The following is a 24167-nucleotide window of genomic DNA, read 5'->3' as shown; positions in this document are numbered from 1 at the left end:
TTTTCTTCCTTACTACTCTCTTTACATCATCATTCCACCAATCGCTCCTCTTCCCTCCCGCACCCACTTTCCTGTAACCACAAACTTCTGCTGAACACTCTAACACTACATTTTTAAACCTACCCTATACCTTTTCGACCCTATTGCCTATGCTCTCATTAGCCCATCTATCCTCCAATAGCTGTTTATATCTTACCCTAACTGCCTCCACTTTTAGTTTATAAATCTTCACCTCTCTCTTCCCTGATGCTTCTATTCTCCTTGTATCCCATCTACCTTTTACTCTCAGTGTAGCTACAACTAAAAAGTGATCTGATATATCTGTGGCCCCTCTATAAACATGTACATCCTGAAGTCTACTCAACAGTCTTTTATCTACCAATACATAATCCAACAAACTACTGACATTTTGCCCTGCATCATATCTTGTATACTTGTTTATCCTCTTTTTCTTAAAATATGTATTACCTATAAATAAACCCCTTTCTATACAAAATTCAATCAAAGAGCTCCCATTATCATTTACACCTGGCACCCCAAACTTACCTACCACACCCTCTCTAAAAGTTTCTCCTACTTTAGCATTCAGGTCCCCTACCACAATTACTCTCACTTGGTTCCAAGGTTCCTATACATTCACTTAACATCTCCCAAAATCTCTCTCTCTACATTCCTCTCGTCTCCAGGTGCATACATGCTTATTATGACCCACTTTTTGCATCCAACCTTTACTTTAATCCACATAATCCTTGAATTTACACATTCATGTTCTCTTTTCTCCTTCCATAACTGATCCTTCAACATTACTGCTACCCCTTCCTTAGCTCTAACTCTCTCAGATACTCCAGATTTAATCCCATTTATTTCCCCCCACCAAATCTCCCCTACCCCCTTCAGCTTTGTTTCACTTAGGGCCAGGACATCCAACTTCATTTCATTCATAACATCAGCAATCATCTTTTTCTTGTCATCCGCACTACATCCACGCACATTCAAGCATCCCAGTTTTATAAAGTTTTTCTTCTTCTCTTTTTTAGTAAATGAATAAATAGTGACATAAGCAAATTTGCTGATGACACCAAAATTATACCATCCAATTCATTCTAATGAGGTCATTAGAGCACTCCAGGATGATTTGAATAGACTCGTGCAGTTTAATATAGACAAATGCAAAGTTTTAAATGTTGGACAGGAAAATAACCATGCCACATATAAATTAAATAATGTAGATCTTAATATTACGGATTGCAAAAAGGATTTAGGAGTTCTGGTTAGTAGTAATCTAAAACCAAGACAACAGTGCATAGTGTTCGCAATAAAGCTAACACAATCCTTGGCTTCATAGCAAGAAGTATAAATAATAGAAGTCCTCAGGTTGTTCTTCAACTCTATATATCTTTGGTTAGGCCTCATTTAGATTATGCTGCACAGTTTTGGTCACTGTATTACAGAATGGATATAAATGCACTGGAAAACATACAAAGGAGGATGACAAAGTTGATCCCATGTATCAGAAATCTTCCCTATGAGGAAAGACTGAGGGCCCTGAACCTGCACTCTCTAGAAAGGCGTAGAATTAGGGGGGATATGTATGAAAGAGGGGAAGGTACCTAGGGATTGGCAGAGAGCATGTATAGTCCCTTTATATAAAGGGAAAGGGGACAAAAGAGACTGTAAAAATTATAGAGGAATAAGCTTACTGAGTATACCAGGAAAAGTGTACGGTAGGGTTATAATTGAAAGAATTAGAGGTAAGACAGAATGTAGGATTGCGGATGAGCAAGGAGGTTTTAGAGTGGGTAGGGGATGTGTAGATCAGGTGTTTACATTGAAGCATATATGTGAACAGTATTTAGATAAAGATAGGGAAGTTTTTATTGCATTTATGGATTTAGAAAAGGCATATGATAGAGTGGATAGAGGAGCAATGTGGCAGATGTTGCAAGTATATGGAATAGGTGGTAAGTTATTAAATGCTGTAAAGAGTTTTTATGAGGATAGTGAGGCTCAGGTTAGGGTGTGTAGAAGAGAGGGAGACTACTTCCCGGTAAAAGTAGGTCTTAGACAGGGATGTGTAATGTCACCATGGTTGTTTAATATATTTATAGATGGGGTTGTAAAGGAAGTAAATGCTAGGGTGTTTGGGAGAGGGGTGGGATTAAATTATGGGGAATCAAATTCAAAATGGGAATTGACACAGTTACTTTTTGCTGATGATACTGTGCTTATGGGAGATTCTAAAGAAAAATTGCAAAGGTTAGTGGATGAGTTTGGGAATGTGTGTAAAGGTAGAAAGTTGAAAGTGAACATAGAAAAGAGTAAGGTGATGAGGGTGTCAAATGATTTAGATAAAGAAAAATTGGATATCAAATTGGGGAGGAGGAGTATGGAAGAAGTGAATGTTTTCAGATACTTGGGAGTTGACGTGTCGGCGGATGGATTTATGAAGGATGAGGTTAATCATAGAATTGATGAGGGAAAAAAGGTGAGTGGTGCGTTGAGGTATATGTGGAGTCAAAAAACGTTATCTATGGAGGCAAAGAAGGGAATGTATGAAAGTATAGTAGTACCAACACTCTTATATGGGTGTGAAGCTTGGGTGGTAAATGCAGCAGCGAGGAGACGGTTGGAGGCAGCGGAGATGTCCTGTTTAAGGGCAATGTGTGGTGTAAATATTATGCAGAAAATTCGGAGTGTGGAAATTAGGAGAAGGTGTGGAGTTAATAAAAGTATTAGTCAGAGGGCAGAAGAGGGGTTGTTGAGGTGGTTTGGTCATTTAGAGAGAATGGATCACAGTAGAATGACATGGAAAGCATATAAATCTATAGGGGAAGGAAGGCGGGGTAGGGGTCGTCCTCGAAAGGGTTGGAGAGAGGGGGTAAAGGAGGTTTTGTGGGTAAGGGGCTTGGACTTCCAGCAAGCGTGCGTGAGCGTGTTAGATAGGAGTGAATGGAGACGAATGGTACTTGGGACCTATGATTGAGGTGTATAAATGGAAAACAGGAATTAATAAAGGGGATGTAAATAGCGTGCTAAAAATACCTAACATAGACAGGACTCGCAGCATTGGCTTTAAATTGGAAAAATTCAGATTCAGGAAGGATATAGGAAACCACTGGTTTGGTAATAGGTCAAGGCACTGGCTTAAGCCGGTGGGAGAATTGGAGCTGCCTTGCATAGGCCAGTAGGCCTGTTGCAGTGTTCCTTCTTTCTTATGTTATTATGAGACAAAGTTGCACCTGACCACAGAAATTGTTTGGAGGACTAAAACAGCAGATCTCAGGAAATTTTAGTACAGTATGTTGTGACTTTAGCCAAGTACTATCATTTTATTTTTGTTCAAGGGTTAAGCAGCATAAATGACATGTAATGTATCAACCAATGGTTCCAAGGATCACTGTTCTCATGGCCTGGTCTTAAACCAGGCCTCTTAAATTGGAATGGAAATACAGAAATTACAATGTCAAAAGAATTTTTTTATCAATCAACTGACCGATCTTCTCTGCCACACCACTACAGCTGACTGATCTTACTTATGCATTCATAATGTCAGCAACTGCAAATATCATCTTAAAGATATCCTGACTGATAATTTCTTTCTTTTTCTTTCTATAATTGATCAAAACTGCATATCTATTTTTACTACATAATTACAGTGGAACCCCAAGTTTCGTCCACCCTGAGTATCGTGCACTTCGAGTTCAGAACTGTTTTTTCGGCTAAATTTTGTCCCAAGTTTCGCACTGTGCCCCGTGTTTCATCCCACATACCAGACCTGTCTGCCTGCCCGCACCTGCAGTCGTGAGTCAGTCTGGCTGCTTGTTTATCTTCGAGTGAACATTACCCTGTGTGCTCATCCAAACATTTCACAATTAATTCATCGTGTTTGGCGCTTGTTTATTGAGTGCAAATGTGAAATAAGTCACCCTGGGCCCAAAGAAACAGTTGAGGAACTTGCTTCAGAGGAGGAGGAGGAGGAGGAGGAAGAGGGAGTGGAGGAAGTGCCTTCTTCAGTGATTAGGGACATGTGTGGCATGTGGAATAGGTTGCAAAGTTTTGTGGAAAAATACCACCCTGAGCAAGCTGAAACAATCCATCTCTACAACAAGTGCAGTGACAGAACCATGTCCCATTTTAGGGAAATGTTAAAGAGGTGCCAGAAACAGAGGACTCTGGGCAGTTATTTTGTGTGACAAGAGTCCAAAGACTCAAGCTGGTCCTAGTGGCATTAAAAGACAAAGAAGGGAAGTAACCCCAGATGACTTGTTACCTAAAGTCTTTATGGAAGGGGATTCCCCTTTCACAAACAAAGTGCTCCCTCACTCCTCCCTATCTTCCAGATGCCAGCAACAGTCTTTATGGAAGGGGATTTCCCTTTCACAAACAAAGTGCTCCCTCACTCCTCCCTATCTTCCAGATGCCAGCAACAGTCTTCAAAAAAGGTAAGTAAATGTTATTTTAAATGTTTATTTAATTTATTTTTATTATTTTTTATTATCACACTGGTCGATTCCCACCAAGGCAGGGTGGCCCGAAAAAGAAAAACTTTCACCATCATTCACTCCATCACTGTCTTGCCAGAAGGGTGCTTTACACTACAGTTTTTAAACTGCAACATTAACACCCCTCCTTCAGAGTGCAGGCACTGTACTTCCCATCTCCAGGACTCAAGTCCGGCCTGCCGGTTTCCCTGAACCCCTTCATAAATGTTACTTTGCTCACACTCCAACAGCACGTCAAGTATTAAAAACCATTTGTCTCCATTCACTCCTATCAAACACGCTCACGCATGCCTGCTGGAAGTCCAAGCCCCTCGCACACAAAACCTCCTTTACCCCCTCTCTCCAACCTTTCCTAGGCTGACCCCTACCCCGCCTTCCTTCCACTACAGACTGATACACTCTTGAAGTCATTCTGTTTCGCTCCATTCTCTCTACATGTCCGAACCACCTCAACAACCCTGCCTCAGCCCTCTGGACAACAGTTTTGGTAATCCCGCACCTCCTCCTAACTTCCAAACTACGAATTCTCTGCATTATATTCACACCACACATTGCCCTCAGACATGACATCTCCACTGCCTCCAGCCTTCTCCTCGCTGCAACATTCATCACCCATGCCTCACACCCATATAAGAGCGTTGGTAAAACTATACTCTCAAACATTCCCCTCTTTGCCTCCAAGGACAAAGTTCTTTGTCTCCACAGACTCCTAAGTGCACCACTCACTCTTTTCCCCTCATCAATTCTATGATTCACCTCATCTTTCATAGACCCATCCGCTGACACGTCCACTCCCAAATATCTGAATACATTCACCTCCTCCATACTCTCTCCCTCCAATCTGATATTCAATCTTTCATCACCTAATCTTTTTGTTATCCTCATAACCTTACTCTTTCCTGTATTCACCTTTAATTTTCTTCTTTTGCACACCCTACCAAATTCATCCACCAATCTCTGCAACTTCTCTTCAGAATCTCCCAAGAGCACAGTGTCATCAGCAAAGAGCAGCTGTGACAACTCCCACTTTGTGTGTGATTCTTTATCTTTTAACTCCACGCCTCTTGCCAAGACCCTCACATTTACTTCTCTTACAACCCCATCTATAAATATATTAAACAACCAAGGTGACATCACACATGCTTGTCTAAGGCCTACTTTTACTGGGAAAAAATTTCCCTCTTTCCTACATAATCTAACTTGAGCCTCACTATCCTCGTAAAAACTCTTCACTGCTTTCAGTAACCTACCTCCTACACCACACACTTGCAACATCTGCCACATTGCCCCCCTATCCACCCTGTCATACGCCTTTTCCAATTCCATAAATGCCACAAAGACCTCTTTAGCCTTATCTAAATACTGTTCACTTATATGTTTCACTGTAAACACCTGGTCCACACACCCCCTACCTTTCCTAAAGCCTCCTTGTTCATCTGCTATCCTATTCTCCGTCTTGCTCTTAATTCTTTCAATAATAACTCTACCATACACTTTACCAGGTATACTCAGCAGACTTATCCCCCTACAATTTTTGCACTCTCTTTTATCCCCTTTGCCTTTATACAAAGGAACTATGCATGCTCTCTGCCAATCCCTAGGTACCTTACCCTCTTCCATACATTTATTAAATAATTGCACCAACCACTCCAAAACTATATCCCCACCTGCTTTTAACATTTCTATCTTTATCCCATCAATCCCAGCTGCCTTACCCCCTTTCATTTTACCTACTGCCTCACGAACTTCCCCCACACTCACAACTGGCTCTTCCTCACTCCTACAAGATGTTATTCCTCCTTGTCCTATACACGAAATCACAGCTTCCCTATCTTCAACAACATTTAACAATTCCTCAAAATATTCCCTCCATCTTCCCAATACCTCTAACTCTCCATTTAATAACTCTCCTCTCCTATTTTTAACTGACAAATCCATTTGTTCTCTAGGCTTTCTTAACTTGTTAATCTCACTCCAAAACTTTTTCTTATTTTCAACAAAATTTGTTGATAACATCTCTCCCACTCTCTCATTTGCTCTCTTTTTACATTGCTTCACCACTCTCTTAACCTCTCTCTTTTTCTCCATATACTCTTCCCTCCTTGCATCACTTCTACTTTGTAAAAACTTCTCATATGCTAACTTTTTCTCCCTTACTACTCTCTTTACATCATCATTCCACCAATCGCTCCTCTTCCCTCCCGCACCCACTTTCCTGTAACCACAAACTTCTGCTGAACACTCTAACACTACATTTTTAAACCTACCCCATACCTCTTCGACCCCATTGCCTATGCTCTCATTAGCCCATCTATCCTCCAATAGCTGTTTATATCTTACCCTAACTGCCTCCTCTTTTAGTTTATAAACCTTCACCACTCTCTTCCCTGATACTTCTATTCTCCTTGTATCCCATCTACTTTTTACTCTCAGTGTAGCTACAACTAGAAAGTGATCTGATATATCTGTGGCCCCTCTATAAACATGTACATCCTGAAGTCTACTCAACAGTCTTTTATCTACCAATACATAATCCAACAAACTACTGTCATTTCGCCCTACATCATATCTTGTATACTTATTTATCCTCTTTTTCTTAAAATATGTATTACCTATAACTAAACCCCTTTCTATACAAAGTTCAATCAAAGGGCTCCCATTATCATTTACACCTGGCACCCCAAACTTACCTACCACACCCTCTCTAAAAGTTTCTCCTACTTTAGCATTCAGGTCCCCTACCACAATTACTCTCTCACTTGGTTCAAAGGCTCCTATACATTCACTTAACATCTCCCAAAATCTCTCTCTCTCCTCTGCATTCCTCTCTTCTCCAGGTGCATACACGCTTATTATGACCCACTTCTCGCATCCAACCTTTACTTTAATCCACATAATTCTTGAATTTACACATTCATATTCTCTTTTCTCCTTCCATAACTGATCATTCAACATTACTGTTACCCCTTCCTTTGCTCTAACTCTCTCAGATACTCCAGATTTAATCCCATTTATTTCCCCCCACTGAAACTCCCCTACCCCCTTCAGCTTTGTTTCGCTTAGGGCCAGGACATCCAACTTCTTTTCATTCATAGCATCAGCAATCATCTGTTTCTTGTCATCCGCACTACATCCACACACATTTAAGCATCCCAGTTTTATAAAGTTTTTCTTCTTCTCTTTTTTAGTAAATGTCTACAGGAGAAGGGGTTACTAGCCCATTGCTCCCGGCATTTTAGTCGCCTCATACGACACGCATGGCTTACGGAGGAAAGATTCTTTTCCACTTCCCCATGGACAATAGAAGAAATAAATGTTAATTTATTTATTGTATTACTAATTTAAGTACTCTGTATATATATTTATCTGTGTTGTGCATGTAAAACTACAGTTATTCTTCAAAAAATGTATTTTTCGTGAATATTTTCTGGGTCTGGAACGGATTAATTGGATTTACATCATTTCTTATGGGAAATACTGCTTCGACTTCAGGACGTTTCAACTTTAGTCCTAGCTCCTGAAATGGATTAAGGATGAAACTCGGGGTTCCGCTGTATTTACATGCTTAATACACATCAAAATCTTAGGTTTATTTAAAATTTATTATCTATTGAATAAACTGCCAAACTTCATAAACTAATAAAAAAAAATTATCATAGTAAACCAGCAAAGCTTATTAACAGCCAATTTTACCTGGTAAACATTGACCGATTCTCCTTTATAGCAATATATGCGCACCAGTGTAACATCATCCTTGCTCGGAATGAGCTTAGCCAGATCTTCAGATGATAGAGAGGGATATGCTTGTGACAATTCAGCTCGCAGTTTTTTCCTGAAAGATAAAGAAACGCAACTTTCATTATAACGGAAGATACGATATTACATGCCACAAACTGCCCTTCTCACACTATACCATTCACTCATTTATCCATACCTCACCTATGCTATTTGTGCTTGGGGATCAACTGCAGCAACACATCTAAAGCCAATAATAACCCAACAAAAAGCCGCAGTAAGAATAATCACTAAATCCCATCCCTGGCAACACACCCCCCCCACTCTTCATAGATCTAAACTTACTCCCTGTTCAGAACATCCACACTTACTACTGTGCAATCCAAATCTACAAGACCTTAAATTCCAATATTAACCTTGACCTAAAACGCTTTCTTGATAGTTGTGGCAGGACCCACAAGCATAACACCAGACACAAACATCTCTATGACATTCCCCATGCCAGACTAAATTTTTACAAAAATTCAATGTGTGTCAAAGGGCTTAAACTCTGGAACACCCTACCTGAAAACTCTAGAACTGCAGACACATTCATCACTTTCAAAACTACAGTTAGAAAACATCTTATCTCACTGATACACCCCGTCAACTAACTACATGTAAACCACCTGGTGGTTCACACTTACACTCACTCACCCATCGACTATAAACACAGAAATATGAATCTTAATCTTAAAATAATGAACCCTAACTAGTCATAAGCTTGCCTATGATACTCCAATATAGACACTATGTATTGTGCCAAAACAAAAGCATTCACACTGCTAAACTTACAAACTATAATGTAGTCACTTAGCCTTAATACCATAATCTGTAATAATTTAAAGTTTAGAATTAATCTAAGTCTGCCCGAAATGCCTAGCCATGCTAGGTGTCCTAGTGACCCCCCTCTGTAATTAGTATTTTAAAACATGTAAACCACACAATATCCAAAATCTGAAAAACCCCACATTGTAATCCTTCTAGAGAATAAACTTGACTGATTGATTGATTTAATGGTCTTCAGAAACATGGGACATAATTCGCTGAGTTAACTGATTTGGATCACCAGACAGAATCATTGATTATAAAATTGTCTGTTACTGTTATGATCCTGGCAAAAAAACATCTCATCACTATCCACCACACTCACCATTACTGGTCACTTGCCCTTCCCCCTTCCCCCACGAGTCATTTAAATCGAGGTTTTACTGTACTACAAGATAATTAAAGGAAGTTGAAAATAAGTTAAAAAATAAAACTAAGAGTTCTTGAACAAATGAAGAACAATGAGAAAGCATGGTACTTAAATAATGATCCAGTTATAACTGCTCTCCTCTTTAGCCAAGTGAATATGTCCTTCCCTTCCTTCAGTCCAACCTGATTGCTGCCCATTTCCAGCATACTATATGACTTACAGGTTTAGCATTTTTCCCTCATTAGAATAATGAGGGTGTATATGCCAATAGCTGCATATCTCTATGTCTATACATTAAGAGTTTATTTTAATCTCTTGATGTTAGCTCACAAGCAAATTGTGGCCCTAATGACCATTGTGCAAAAGACAGCCTTAAACCTAACAAAATATATATTAATAATCGTTCAAATACTGCAATGAGACAACATACAGATCAAATGAAAGAAACTTAAAATGTACATGATGCTAAACATTTGAAATATATAAAAATATATACAATACTGTATAGTATACAGAATGCCTTGGTGGGAGACGACCTCTTGTTTTAAAAAAACTAAGTAGATAATCAGAAAATAATACATGACCATCAATATAGGGCCCATAAAAAAGTTATCTTACCTATCTGATCCCTTTAACTGTGTTTGTGACTTGATTCGGAAGGGTTTGATGAACATCTGAAAAAACAAAATATCTTAAAATCAGAAATACTGTACAGTTCTCTGATGTGTAATCATATAAAAAACTCTTCTTGGAATCACTAAATATAAAAACCTATACATCCTGGGTGAAATGCCTTAATCATATTGATCTTATTCCTGGAGTGAAAACCACTATATTACAGATACAGTAAACCCTCGATATAACAATAATAAGGGAATTCTCTGAGTGTTCATCAAAACAGAACACAGTACAGTGGACCCCCGAATTTCGGCAGCATCGATTTTCATGAAATTCGACTTTCGGCAAGTTTTTGCGGCAAAATTTGGCCTTGAGTTTCGTGATTAGACTCATGATTCGGCAACCATCCGGTACCCGTCCACCCGTCACCGCGCACACAAAGCCAGTCTCCCACACCATTCACGCTCAGTGTGCCATTGTTTATCAACACGTGACCATCACCCCGCGGGTTCATACGTAATAATCCATTTTTTTTTTGTGATTGCAACTGCTAAATAAGTCACCATGGGCCCAAGGAAAGCTAGTGCAAGCCCTTTGGTAAAGAAAGCGAAGAACACGATCCAGAGGGATTTTGAAGGGTTTGAGGCAGACCCTGACCATGCCGACCCTCTGCCTGTTGTGGAAGGTGTTGTGGCATTGGGCAAGTCCATGGGGTTAGAGGTGAGTGACAGAGATGTGGAAGAGTTGGTGGAGGACCACAGGGAAGAGCTAACCACTGACGAACCGCAAGAGCTTCAACTGGAACCGCATCAGACCACAGCTGAGGAACTTGCTTCAGAGGAGGAGGAAAAGAATGAAAGAGGTGCCTTCTTCAGTGATTAAGGACATGTGTTCAAAGTGGAATGAGTTGCAAAGTTTTGTTGAAAAGTATCACCCTGACCAAGTTGAAACAAGCCATATCTGCAGCATGTTCAGTGACAAAACCTTGTCCCACTTCAGGGAAATCATAAAGAAATGCCAGAAACAGACCTATCTGGACAGATATTTTGTGCAACAGGGGTCCAGTGACTCTCAAGTTGTTCCCAGTGGCATTAACCCTTTGACTGTTTCAGGCCCCTCTCTGAAACTGTCATTCTATGTTGCCAAATATTCGAAAAAAAAAAAAATTATTTTTTCTTATGAAAATGTTAGGAATATTTTTTACTAGTGTTTTAAGCCTAAAAAAAATTTTTTGCCATCAGTACTTACCGAGATATAGAGCCGCAAAGTTTGCAGAAATTGACGTGCGTACGGCAACAGCGGCGACTGCCGCCCACCCGGTATTCTTTTATTTACTCTAATTCAAAGGTTTCTTGCATTTTTCAATATTTTTCTTTTCCAGGTAACTTATGTGGCCTGTGAGACCAATGTAAGGTGCATTGTTCAAATATACACTCATTATTTACAACACAATAACAGAACAAACTTTATCACTATTAGTTTGTGTATACACTTTGTTTACACAAACAATACAAAACAATGTTTATTACTAGTGTTCCATAATATATATACATATGTACAGTCACTAACCACGTTCCTAGAACTGCTGCAGCTTGTGGAACTCTTTGAAACATGGGTATATGCAGAGGGGCACTTCACACTCCTCACACATAAAACGAGTGTCTCTGCGTGTTTGTGGGCGTTTTGTGGTATGCATACATACATAACACCTCTTCTGAGCATTTTTCTTGGCAGTAGTAGGAGGCAGTTGTATGGGGTAGTGATCACCAGGCCTCAAACGAGATGACGTCTGTGGGCGCTGGTCTATTGCAGGAGTTGCTCCTTTGTACTTTGCAATTATTTGTCTGATTACTGACAGGCAAAATTCACCATATTTTGGTGTTTTGTTGGTCTTCAACTTGTATATGTTATAAGCATTTAGCATAGAGATATCAACAAGATGGAAAAAAAGTTTGATATACCACTTATAACTCTTGCGTACACAGTCTGCAAACCCAATCTGCATGTCACATTTGTCCACTAAGCGCATATTGAGGTTGTAGTCCATGACAGCTGCAGGCTTTAGAATGGGTTCATTGGTCTCTCTGTTGTCCCTGCCACTGGGTACCATTTCGTTTGTGTGAACTGATGTCAACAATGTGACATCACGTTTGTCATGCCACCGAAATGCCATGATGTCATTGGCAGCAAAGGCTTGCACCTCACCTCTGCGAGTGCCAGCGTCGAACCTTGGCATATGTTTGCGATTACCACGCACTGTGCCACACACGTCTGTCAAGTTCACTTGCAAGAAATCACTGAGTAAGGGGCTTGTGTACCAGTTATCAGTAAATAACATATGCCCCTTACCAAGATATGGTTCCATCATTGTTCGAACCACATCACCAGAGATACCCAATAACTTCATGGTATCTCTCAAAGTATTACTGCCAGTGTACACAATAATATCTAAAACAAGACCACTTCTGCAATCACACAGTACAAATAGCTTTATACCAAAGCGTTTCCTCTTGCTTGGTATATATTGCTTGAATGAGAGTCTTCCTTTGAATAAAATCAAGGACTCATCAATAACAAGCTTCCTGAAGGGATAAAAATACATGCAGCACTTTTGTTTCAGGTACATAAACACATTTCTTATCTTATATAACCTGTCGCTTCTGTCAGGCCTGGTTTTGTCTGAAAAGTGTAACATACGCAACAGTATCAGGAAACGATTGACACCTATAATGTCACTAAAACCTGGAGTTGAAATCAGGCGATCTGTTGTCCAGTATGTGGTGACAGTGTGCTTATACACATGTGGCATAAGCATTATTGTGGCAAAAAACAGGTACATCTCTGCCACAGTTGTCTCCTTCCACTTGTGTAGCCGTGATTTTGGTGAGAGAATTGTATTTGCCATGGTGTATTCACAGTATGTGTTGGTTTCCCTGACAATGATGTCCATCAGGGGTTCATCGAAGAATAACTCAAAGCAGTCCAGTTCACTGGCATTGTTCCCAAGTGGACAAGATGGCTTTATTCCACTTTGTGTTTCATCAAAGTCATGGGGACTGGGAACAAACTCGTCACCGTCCTGCCAATACCAGATGCGGTCTGCTGGTGGGGTCTGGATATTGTACCGTGGTTGTGGCTGTGGTTGTGGCTGTGCAGGTTGTGGTGGTGCAGGTTGTGGCAGTGTGGGGTAGGGTGAGGCTGGTTGTTCTGCTGAGTCAGCCGCGTGGCTAGTAGCGTGGCCCGGTGATGGTGCCACATGGGCTGTGCCACCCTCACTATCACCACCACTGCCTCCTCCCTCACTGTCACCATTCATACCCATTGTTACAATATCGTCATCTTCACTATCAGGTCGTGGTGTTGGGCCACGGGATGTGCTCCCAGAGTTTCTCCTTCCCCTTGGAACAACATATGAAACACTACCAGACCTCATGCTACGTCGTACATACTGGCGCTTCACTGGGGAATATTCACTCTCACTGTCACTAGAACTGCTTTCAATGACCTTGAAATCACTATCACTATCACTATCACTATCACTGCTATCATCAGGGTGTTGTACACGACCAAATAGTTTCCTCTTTCGTCCTGGTACAGGCGAAGGTGAATGTGAACAAGCCGGCACAGCACCAGAGGTCGAAGGTTGTGGGTCATCTGGGTTTTCGTCACTATTTACGTTATCCTGGGCACTTTTTTCGGTAACACTCACTTGAAAACCCTTGAATTCACTGTCACTGACATTTTCATCGCTGTTAGAGCTATCACTTGGGAACAAAAGACCTCCAATCCGCCGAGGAGTGAGGAACTTCTTACCGAGAGGCATGGTGAAAATGGACTGACAACATGGCGTTCCCACAATGCACCGCTAGGTCCCAGATTTTTTTCACAGGGTGCACACCGACCACTGAGACCCATTCTCTCCCGTGTAGGCCTACCAGGCCTTTGGCGCGCGATTTGAAGCCGCTAGAATTTGTGCGTATAAATACGTCAGAAACATTGGCTCGTAAGACGTATTTATACGTCGGAAACAGTCAAACGGTTAAAAGAAGGGAAGTAACCCCAGAAAAGGACTTGCTACCTGAAGTCCTAATGGAAGGAGATTCTCCTTCCGTCTTCCATCCACCCAGAAGTCTTCAGTAAAGGTAATTGTAATGTTATTATTTTTTTTTATATGCAGGTACTTGATTTCTGATTGTTTTCAGTATGTAAATCTTTATTTGATTTAAAAAAAATATATTTTATTTTAATATTTTTGGGTGTCTGGAACGGATTAATTTTATTTCCATTATTTCTTTTGGGGAAAATGGTTTCGAGTTTCGTGAATTTCGACTTTCGGCAGGCTCTCTGGAATGGATTAATCACGAAACTCTGGGGTCCACTGTATTGTTAAAAAAAAAAAAAGACAGGAAAAGCACGAAAGCATTCTACTGTATACCTGATATAGAACTCTACAGGTACCATCAGACTTACAACCAAGCTTGGTTCCGACCAACCGGTCATAAGTCAAAATGGACGCAAGTTGAACCTTACTACTGAATATCAACATCACACTTTTGTAATGATTTTATTTTAATGTTTTATTTTGGCATTTCATTTTTTACTTTACTTTTTATGCTGTTAGTACTGTATTTTATACCATAAGGTTCAGGATAAACACTGTGTACAACACAAACAGTTGTTTATCCCTTTAACTGTTTTGGTCGTATATATACGTCTTATGAGCCAGTGTTTCGGACATATTAATGCGCATAAAATTCTAGCGGCTTCAAATCAAGCAGGAGAAAGCTGGTAGGCCCACATGTGAGAGAATGGGTCTGTGTGGTCAGTGTACACTACATAAAAAAAAATCCTGCAGCATGCAGTGCATAACGAGAAAAAAAACTGACCGTTTTTTTGGATTAAAACGCTGACTTTGAGGTGTATTTTTGTGTATTTATCATTGTATTTTCGTTTTCATGGTCTCACGTGATAAAATGGAAAACATATTACAGAAATAGAGACGATTTTGATTAGTTTCACGATGAAAACGACCTTGAAACTGAGCTCAAAGTAGCGGAAATGTTCGATTTTTACCAATGTTCAGGAGTAGGCAAATCACACCACACGTCCAATACGCGTCAACTGGTAAGTCTAATATTCTTTCACTAGAGCACTGATATTATTTATACCATTTTTACAATAATGCAGTAGTCTGCATAACAGTAAATATTGTATTTTTTGTATAAATAAAAAATCAAAATATAAAGCAATAGTAATATAAGAGGGGCCTAGAGACATGACTAATGAACAGAGGATATGTTATTTTAGTGCCAAGAATGTCTACATTATTTATTCTGGACCCTATTTAGAAATTGGCATCTTTTCTAATTTGCGTGAAATTAGTCAAATTGCCAATTTCTGACCGGTTTATTGGGTAGTTCAAATCAGTAAATGGGTGGTTTCTTGATAGAAAAAATTGAGTTCCAAACAAACAGCTATGAGTTTGGTCAACTTGAACAAAGGAATTGGCCAAAAACAGGGCTCAAAGTTGGCGAAATCGTCGATGTGTATATGTCGCCGAGACCGCTAACTTCGCGGGAGCGTAATTCAGTGAGTTTTCGACCAAATTTCGTACTTTTGGTGTCATTACCATCAAGGAAAGATTCTCTATCATTTCATAAGAAAAAATAATTTCTTTTTTCCAAAAATTTTGCGACATAGAATGATAGTTTCAGAAAGGGGCTTGCGACAGTCAAAGGGTTATTTCCCAGAAATCTGGCATAAAAAATATGGTCATAATTCAAGTGGTCGTATGTCGAGTAGGTCACAAGTAGGACAGCAGGTGTATATATTATTTATAGATATATGTACTACAATAAACATTAACCCTTTCAGGGTCCGTGCCATACATCTATGGCTTTACGTTGAGGGTCCAAACCGTAGATCTACGCCATGAGCTCAGCTCACTCTGATAAGCTGTGAGCAGTAAATTTGGGCCTAGATATGAGAGAATACATCTATGTGGTATGTGTGTCACCACATAAAACAAATCCTGCAGCACACAGTGCATAATGAGAGAAAGAAAACCGAGACTGTAATTGTCGATTAAAACAGCAACTTTGCTTTGCTTTTTCGTATGTTTTTTACAGTTGTATTTACGATTACTTGGTCTCTCTTGATAGAATGGAAGATATATTACAGAAATAAAAATTATTCTGATTGGTTTTAGTACTGAAAATGGCTTGAAACCGAGCTCAAATTAGCGGAAACGTTAAATTTTTTCCGATGTTCAAGAGTAAACAAATGACCTCACACGTCTAATACACGCCAGCTGGTGGGTGTAATATACGTTCACAAATGTGCTGATATTATTTATACAATTATTACAATATTGCATGACAATAAATCTTCTATTTTTTGGTTTGAATAAAAATTCATTATGTGAATTAAAAATCAAAATGAAATTCATTTGTAAAGCCTGAAAACATAACTAATGAATAGAGGAAATGTTAGTTTAGTGCCAGAAATGACTGCATTGTTTATTCTGGACCCTATTTTGAAATTGGAATACTTTGAACTTTGCACTAAATTGGCCAAATTACCAATTTCCCATCACTTTACATATTTTGTAGTTGAAACAGTTGAGTTGGCAATTTCTTGTGCTCAGTCAATAGAACAGAAGTAATACTAGTGAAATAGCTAAGAATTTGGTCGACTGGAATAAGGTAGTTGGCCTAAAATGGGAGTCAAATTCGCCAAAATCGCCGATGCATAAGTATCGCTGACACCTCAAAATTCACGAAAGCATAATTTCATCAATTTTCCATCAAATTTCGTACTTTTTGTTTTATTACCTTCAGAAAAAGATTCTCAACTATTTCATAAGAAAAAATAACAAAATTATTTTTTGAAAATTCTTGGACACTGGTGCGCACTTTGAAATTTGGCCTCTGGACCCTGAAAGGGTTAAAAATGCATTAAAAGTGCAATTTACCCAGTGGATTTTCTCCGTTATTTCAGAAATCCATTAAATAAAGGTTTCTAACAGCAAGGATTTACTGTGCATATATTAACTGAATACACTAAGTTACATAGGAAAGATGAAAGAAACTGCAGAGAGGGAGAGGCAAAAGTGGAAAGGACATCGGCAGAACGAAAAAGAGGATTACAGTTGATGTAGGAAATCAGAGAAGTTAAGAAATCCTGTGTGACCAATATGGGTTTAGAACCTTTTTAAATACAGTATAAATAAATAAATTAATAATATTTAAGAATTCATAGTGAGAGTTTGCATTAAAGACGGGATCATCAAAGAGGCCTTTTTTTTCATAACAACAACAGCAGTAGGATCAGTTGTGTTGGCATCAATGGTGATATCATCAATGGTACTGACATCAACAGCATCAGTGGTGTTAGCATCAACATCACTGGTGACAGTGTAAGCAGCAGAACAAGAGTGGTGTACTGACATATTACAGTTGCCATAAGCACAGTATTATGCAAACAAGTATCATTTCATTTATTATTCAAAACTACATCTATTCTGTTCCAAATCACAAATAACAACAGAAGATTTTGATGAAAGGGTGAAATTTTTGGTTAAACCTCGCCATCACGCTAAAGTCGCCCAGTGTTGGAAGATATATAGCGCTATCTAAAGTCAACACAAAATTTCACATTAGTATATCTGTGATGATTGTGATTTATGTAACTAATGAATTCAAATTTCAAATTACTCATTCCCTATAATACCTCTGTATACAGCTTGCCTATATACAAGATGCTCTATATAGTGCATTTTTTGTAAGCACCACTGAATAAAGAATAACAAACAAAACATGCATGGTATTCAATCTCAGGCACATTTTCATGACTTGCTAAATCAATAATATAATTGCATACAAATCACAAAAGGGATGAGGCTGAAACTCATGGGTCTGAGTCCCTCCCATTCTGTGATTTAGATACATTTTTTTCAATTATATCCCAAAACATCACACTATATAGAATAGCTTTATAAGAAAGCTGAATTCATAAAACTAAACAAAATCTGAATTAATGTACTCAAGCAAGGGTTAGATAGTGCATGAAGAATGAATGGGAGGCAAAAATTCCAAAGAAGTCATAATTGTAAGCTGAAATGTCTGCGTTAATGTCAAAGACTGCAAACTGTGATATACATACGTACGTACTTGTAAAACCAGCTTAATTAATCATCCAGTAGTGTTAAGTAAATTTTAAGGCTGCCCAAAATGCTTTGCATAAACAGGGGCTTTCTATATGGTATGGCAATAATGTTACCTAATCTTGTATCAATTCTATAATATACCTTTTAGAAATAAAGATTACAATTATTTTTTATCATTATTATTTTTATTTTTATTTCAGATTCAGGCTGACCTTAGCAGTCAGTAAGTTTATTTATGTACAACACTACAACGTACCAAAGCGACAAAAGGCCATATCCTACCTTCAACCAGATACTCCACCAACTCCAAACCAACGAACTCTTCTACAGCTCTCCCATACGTGTGATACAAATCTCTCGAACAAAATTCAATGCACTGAAAAACGGTTCAAGACAATAACCAATTCATCCTGCTTGCTGCCTTCTGACACTCCCAGCTCCTACCGCTGCCTTCACCATCCTCTCCTAGTGAGCCAAGTAACGACATCATTCAAGCCTCTCCATCTACGTCTCCAGTACTTCGGTACCACATGTCCCAAAGTGGTTGGGCCACTTGCCTTGATTCCTCATCTTCCCCTCCTTCCCATCCTTTTCCAGTCATTTCCATCCTTCCTTATCCTTCTTCCTTCCCATCTCACGACAGCTCTCGTCATCTTATTCGATTCGATTACAAATAAGTACAATTACAAATACATAAGTTTTAGGTGATTACAACTGTTTTACACAGGAACGTGTAAATTACAGAGGATAACCCTAAAATAAAAGCCAAAGTAACTTATTTCCAATGGAGTCCTTATCATATCTTATTATTTTCCACCTAGTTTTCAAATTAGATACAGTAGAAATCAGTCATAATTATAAACATAAAAATTAAAGCAATTATGTAACTCAAATGCATAAAAATCAGTTACAATAAAGATGTATAATAGGAATAATGAAACTGAGCAGTTTGCGTGAACATTAAATAGAGAAAATCTGCTTAATCTATGATAAGTATGAAGAGATACACATAAGTTATACTACTAACTTAAGTGATTACAATTATCATACAGACTAATATAAGAACATAAGAACATAAGAACGAAGGAACACTGCAGAAGGCCTACTGGCCCATGCGAGGCAGGTCCAAGTCCCTACCGGCTTAAGCCAATGCACCCAACCTAGTCAGGTCAGGTCACATTGACTTAAGGGAGGAACACGGCAACCGACCTGTTAGCACAAGCTATCAGGTCTAACTCACACCCACCCACATCTACTCATGTATTTATCCAACCTATTTTTAAAGCTACACAACGTTCTGGCCTCTATAACGGTACTTGGGAGTTTGTTCCACTCATCCACAACTCTATTACCAAACCAGTACCTTCCTATATCCCTCCTGAATCTGAATTTTTCCAACTTAAAACCATTGCTGCGAGTCCTGTCTAGGCTAGATATTTTCAGCACACTATTTACATCCCCTTTATTTATTCCTGTCTTCCACTTATAAACCTCAATCATATCCCCCCTAATTCTACGTCTTTCTAGAGAGTGCAGTTTCAGGGCCCTTAGTCTATCCTCATAGGGAAGGTTTCTGATACATGGGATCATCTTTGTCATCCTCCTTTGTACATTTTCCAGAGAATTTATATCCATTCTGTAATACGGTGACCAAAACTGTGCAGCATAATCTAAATGAGGCCTAACCAAGGATGTATAGAGTTGAAGAACAACCTGAGGACTCCTATTATTAATGCTTCTTGATATGAAGCCAAGGATTCTATTAGCTTTATTGCGAACACTTATGCACTGTTGTCTTGGTTTCAGATTACTGCTAACCAGAACTCCTAAATCTTTTTCGCAATCCGTAATATTAAGATCTACATTATTTAGTTTATATGTGGCATGGTTATTGTCCTGTCCAACATTTAGAACTTTGCATTTGTTTATATTAAACTGCATCTGCCACTTCTCCGACCACTGCATCAGTCTATTCAAATCTTCCTGGAGTGCTCGAATGTCCTCGTCAGAATGAATTCGACGGCCTATTTTGGTGTCATCGGCAAACTTGCCGATGTCGCTCTTTATGCCCTCATCTATGTCGTTTATGTAGATTGTGAACAGCAGGGGGCCCAACACTGACCCCTGTGGAACACCGCTCGTGACGCTTCCCCACTCTGATTTCTCCCCATTTATGCAAACTCTCTGCTGCCTATTTGTCAACCATGCCTCTATCCAGGAAAAAATTTCTCCTCCTATTCCATGTGCTTTAATTTTCCTCAATAGTCTCTGATGTGGGACCCTGTCAAAAGCCTTACTGAAGTCCATATACACAATATCATATTCGTTACCATGATCTACCTCCTCAAATACCTTAGTGAAAAAAGTTAATAAATTCGTAAGGCAGGAACGTCCCTTTGTAAAACCATGCTGAGATTCGTTGATTAATTTATGCTTTTCAAGGTGGCTACGAACTGCCTCGGCAATTATTGATTCCATAAATTTTCCCACTATGGAGGTTAGGCTTATTGGTCTATAGTTCGAAGCTAAGGACCTGTCACCTGTTTTGAAAATAGGTATCACATTTGCCATTTTCCACTTATCTGGCACCATGCCAGTTTGTAGTGATATGTTGAAAAGATTAGCCAAAGGTGTGCTAAGCTCCTCTTTACATTCCTTTAGAACCCTTGCATACAGTTCATCAGGGCCTGGGGATTTGTTAGGTTTTAATTTATCTATTTGCCTAAGGACCATGTCACTTGTGACCCTAATAGTGCACAGTTTATTATCGTCCTGTTCTACATAATTTATCATTACTGGAATATCACTGGTATCCTCCTGTGTAAAAACTGAGAGGAAGTATGTGTTAAAAATTCTACACATTTCCTTATCACTGTCAGTGAGCTGACCCGAGGAACTTTTGAGTGGGCCTATCTTGTCCCTGATCTTACTTCTGTATACCTGAAAGAATCCTTTTGGGTTAGTCTTCGATTCTCTTGCAACTTTAACCTCATAATCTCTTTTTGCTTTTCTAATTCCCTTTTTTATTTCTCTCTTTAACTGAATATATCGATTTCTTAATTGCCCCTCTCCTCTTTTGATTTGCCTATATATGCCTCTCTTTTGACCAATCAGATATTTTAATCTATTGTTCATCCATTTAGGATCATTTTTGTTTGATCTGATTTCCCTATTTGGAACATAATTTGACTGAGCAGCTAGAACTATGCCCTGGAAAGCATCATATCGGCAACCATCACCACCTACCTGACCCCTAGTCAGGTCATTCCAGTTCAGCCCACCTAAGTAATTTTTCAGTCCTATGAAATCAGCCAAGCGAAAGTCAGGGACGGAGACTTGATTGCCATTATTAGGGGAATTCCATGATATGTTAAAACTGAGTGATTTGTGATCACTCTCCCCAAGCTCATCATTAACCTCAAGATTATTAATTAGTGTTTCCCTACTGGCAAGAACCAAGTCAAGGAGGTTATTTCCCCTAGTTGGCTCTGTCACAAACTGTTTTAAAAAACAATCCTGGATCGTATCAAGAAAGTCACCCGACTCTAAATTTCCTGTCAAATTGCTCCAGTCAATCTGTCTATAGTTGAAATCTCCCATTAGCACAACATTTTCGTATGTAGATGCCTTACGAATTTCGTCCCATAGAAGTTTACTGCACTCCCTATCAAGATTTGGGGCCCTGTAAATCACACCCAAAATTAGTTTTTCTCGGCCCTCGAGAAGCTGTAACCAAACAGATTCAGTGGCTGACGCTTCTAATTTAATATCTTGTCTAACACAACAATTTAAATTGTCTCTGACATACATCGCTACTCCACCACCTTTCCTGTTGACCCTGTCAGTGTGGAATAATTTATAGCCTTGTATGTGACATTCAGAGGGCATCTCTCTATCTTTCAGATTGAGCCAGGTCTCTGTTATAGCAATAATATCTATGTTTCCTGCACTTGCAATTAATCTTAGCTCATCTATCTTATTTCTAACACTCCTGCTATTAGTATAGTAAACCTTAAGGGAGCTAGTCCCTTGCTGCCCTCTGCTGTCCCCCTTTGTTTTCTGACCTGTTCTATTGTCTTTATTTATAACTTCATGCTGAATGCCTTTTATACATTTACTGTTTCCAACCCTAGTGTTGCAACCTGCTTGTTTCCCACACACACCCATACCTCTATCTTCCATCAGTTTAAAATCATAGGCATTTCACCAATGGCCTTCTCAATCGAGTCTGCAAGTGCTACCACCCCTGCCCCAGAGAGATGAACCCCATCCCTTGCATACATATCATGTTTGCCATAAAAGTTGTTCCAGTTGTCAATGAATGGGATTGCAAGTTCCTTGCAGTATCTGTCTAGCCAGCAATTTACACCAATTGCCCTAGACAACCATTCATTTCCTACTCCCCTTCTAGGCAAGATGCTACATATGATTGGGATCCCTCCCTTAGACTTAATGAAATCTATAGCTGACCTGTACTTATCTAGCAGCTCTTCTCTCCTACCCTTCCCAATATCATTTCCACCAGCACTGAGACAGATAATGGGCTTGTTCCCATTACCTGACATGATATTATCCAGTCTGTTGACAATGTCCCCAACACCAGCTCCAGGGAAGCACACTCTATCTCTCATCTTCTTATTCCTATTACAAAAAGCACGGTCAACATATCTTACCTGAGAGTCACCAACCACAAGAATGCGCTTACCTTCATTAGCAGGGGCAGTAGTACCCTTACCTTCACTGGCCACTGAAGTACATTCATCCTGGAGAACAGAGAAGCGATTTCCTACCTTCAGATCTTCACTCTTAACTTTCCTTACTCTGATGCGCCTCCCATTACTGTGAACAACTCGCCACTTGTAGCAGGTGCTGGGCTGCACCTCACTGCTGGTACCCGTTGCTACCTCCCCACCTACAGCCTCCTCACAGTGAGAGACAGACTGCACCTCACTGCTAGAAGCCTCATTCCCCACATCTCCAACCACCTCACACTCTCTCCCAGGCCCATTGAGGTGGACCTTCAGCCTCCTAATCTCCTCCTGGAGAAGCAAGACCTCCTCCTTCAACTCTCCAAACTCAGTTTTTAATAATAATAATAATAATAATAATAATAATAATAATAATAATAATAAATAATAAATAAATAATAAATAATAAATAATAAATAATAATCATAATAATAATAATAAATAATAATAATAATAATAATAATAATAATAATAATAATAATAACAGTACTAACAATAATAATAGAAATAAAAAAATAGTACTACTACTACTAATAATAATAATTTTATTTTCCAACAAGATACATTTGATACAAAAGTTTTCTTAAATGGAAAAGCCCATACAGTTGCTAAACACAAATTATTTGCAATAGACAAAATAATTTCCAAAAATTTTTTGAGTAACCACGCCATGTGTAGGGTCACTTATAACATCTACCTCTGGCTTACAATATACCTGCGCCACTGCCACTAACTTATGTTACTTATGCTAAGCAATATATGCCAAATTAGTCAATAAATACTATAAATTATTTACCCTTGCGCAGGAACACTGAGAAGCAAAACACGACCCAGCTGTTGTGACAAGATGTCACCCAATACAGTTTACTCACTTTGGGTCATTTTTGTAGCACATTTTGTATTATCTACAGGCTAAAAAACACGAGTTAGACTGTTAATATTTATTGAAAGAATATATTATGTAAAATGCTTAATTCTCGTTCAATGATTATATATATATATATATATATATATATATATATATATATATATATATATATATATATATATATATATATATATATATATATATATATATATATATATATATATATATATATATATATATATATATATATATATATATATATATATATATATATATTATATATATATATATA

General features: G+C 38.8%; 1 protein-coding gene across 4 annotated transcripts in view; it reads right to left on the bottom strand.

Annotated features, from left to right (window-relative positions):
• Positions 1-23904, bottom strand: part of eIF2D (eukaryotic translation initiation factor 2D) — an 80978-nt gene extending 57074 nt beyond the window's left edge. For 3 of the 4 annotated variants that reach the window (XM_053773778.2, XM_053773780.2, XM_053773781.2), the window contains exons 1-3: positions 23804-23904; positions 10093-10148; positions 8196-8334 (exon numbers count right to left, since the gene is read on the bottom strand). In XM_053773778.2, the coding sequence (XP_053629753.1) occupies positions 8196-8334; positions 10093-10148 (195 nt within the window). In that variant the 5' untranslated portion in view covers positions 23804-23904. Of the gene's footprint in view, positions 1-8195; positions 8335-10092; positions 10149-18541; positions 18913-23803 lie in introns of all 4 variants that reach the window. The other variant, XM_053773779.2, reaches the window with a different exon arrangement.
• Positions 23905-24167: the final 263 nt, after the last annotated feature.

The sequence above is a fragment of the Cherax quadricarinatus genome, chromosome 7 (assembly GCF_038502225.1).
Source record: "Cherax quadricarinatus isolate ZL_2023a chromosome 7, ASM3850222v1, whole genome shotgun sequence".
NCBI classification, from domain to species: domain Eukaryota; kingdom Metazoa; phylum Arthropoda; class Malacostraca; order Decapoda; family Parastacidae; genus Cherax; species Cherax quadricarinatus.
This window is presented reverse-complemented; position numbering and strand designations above follow the sequence as displayed.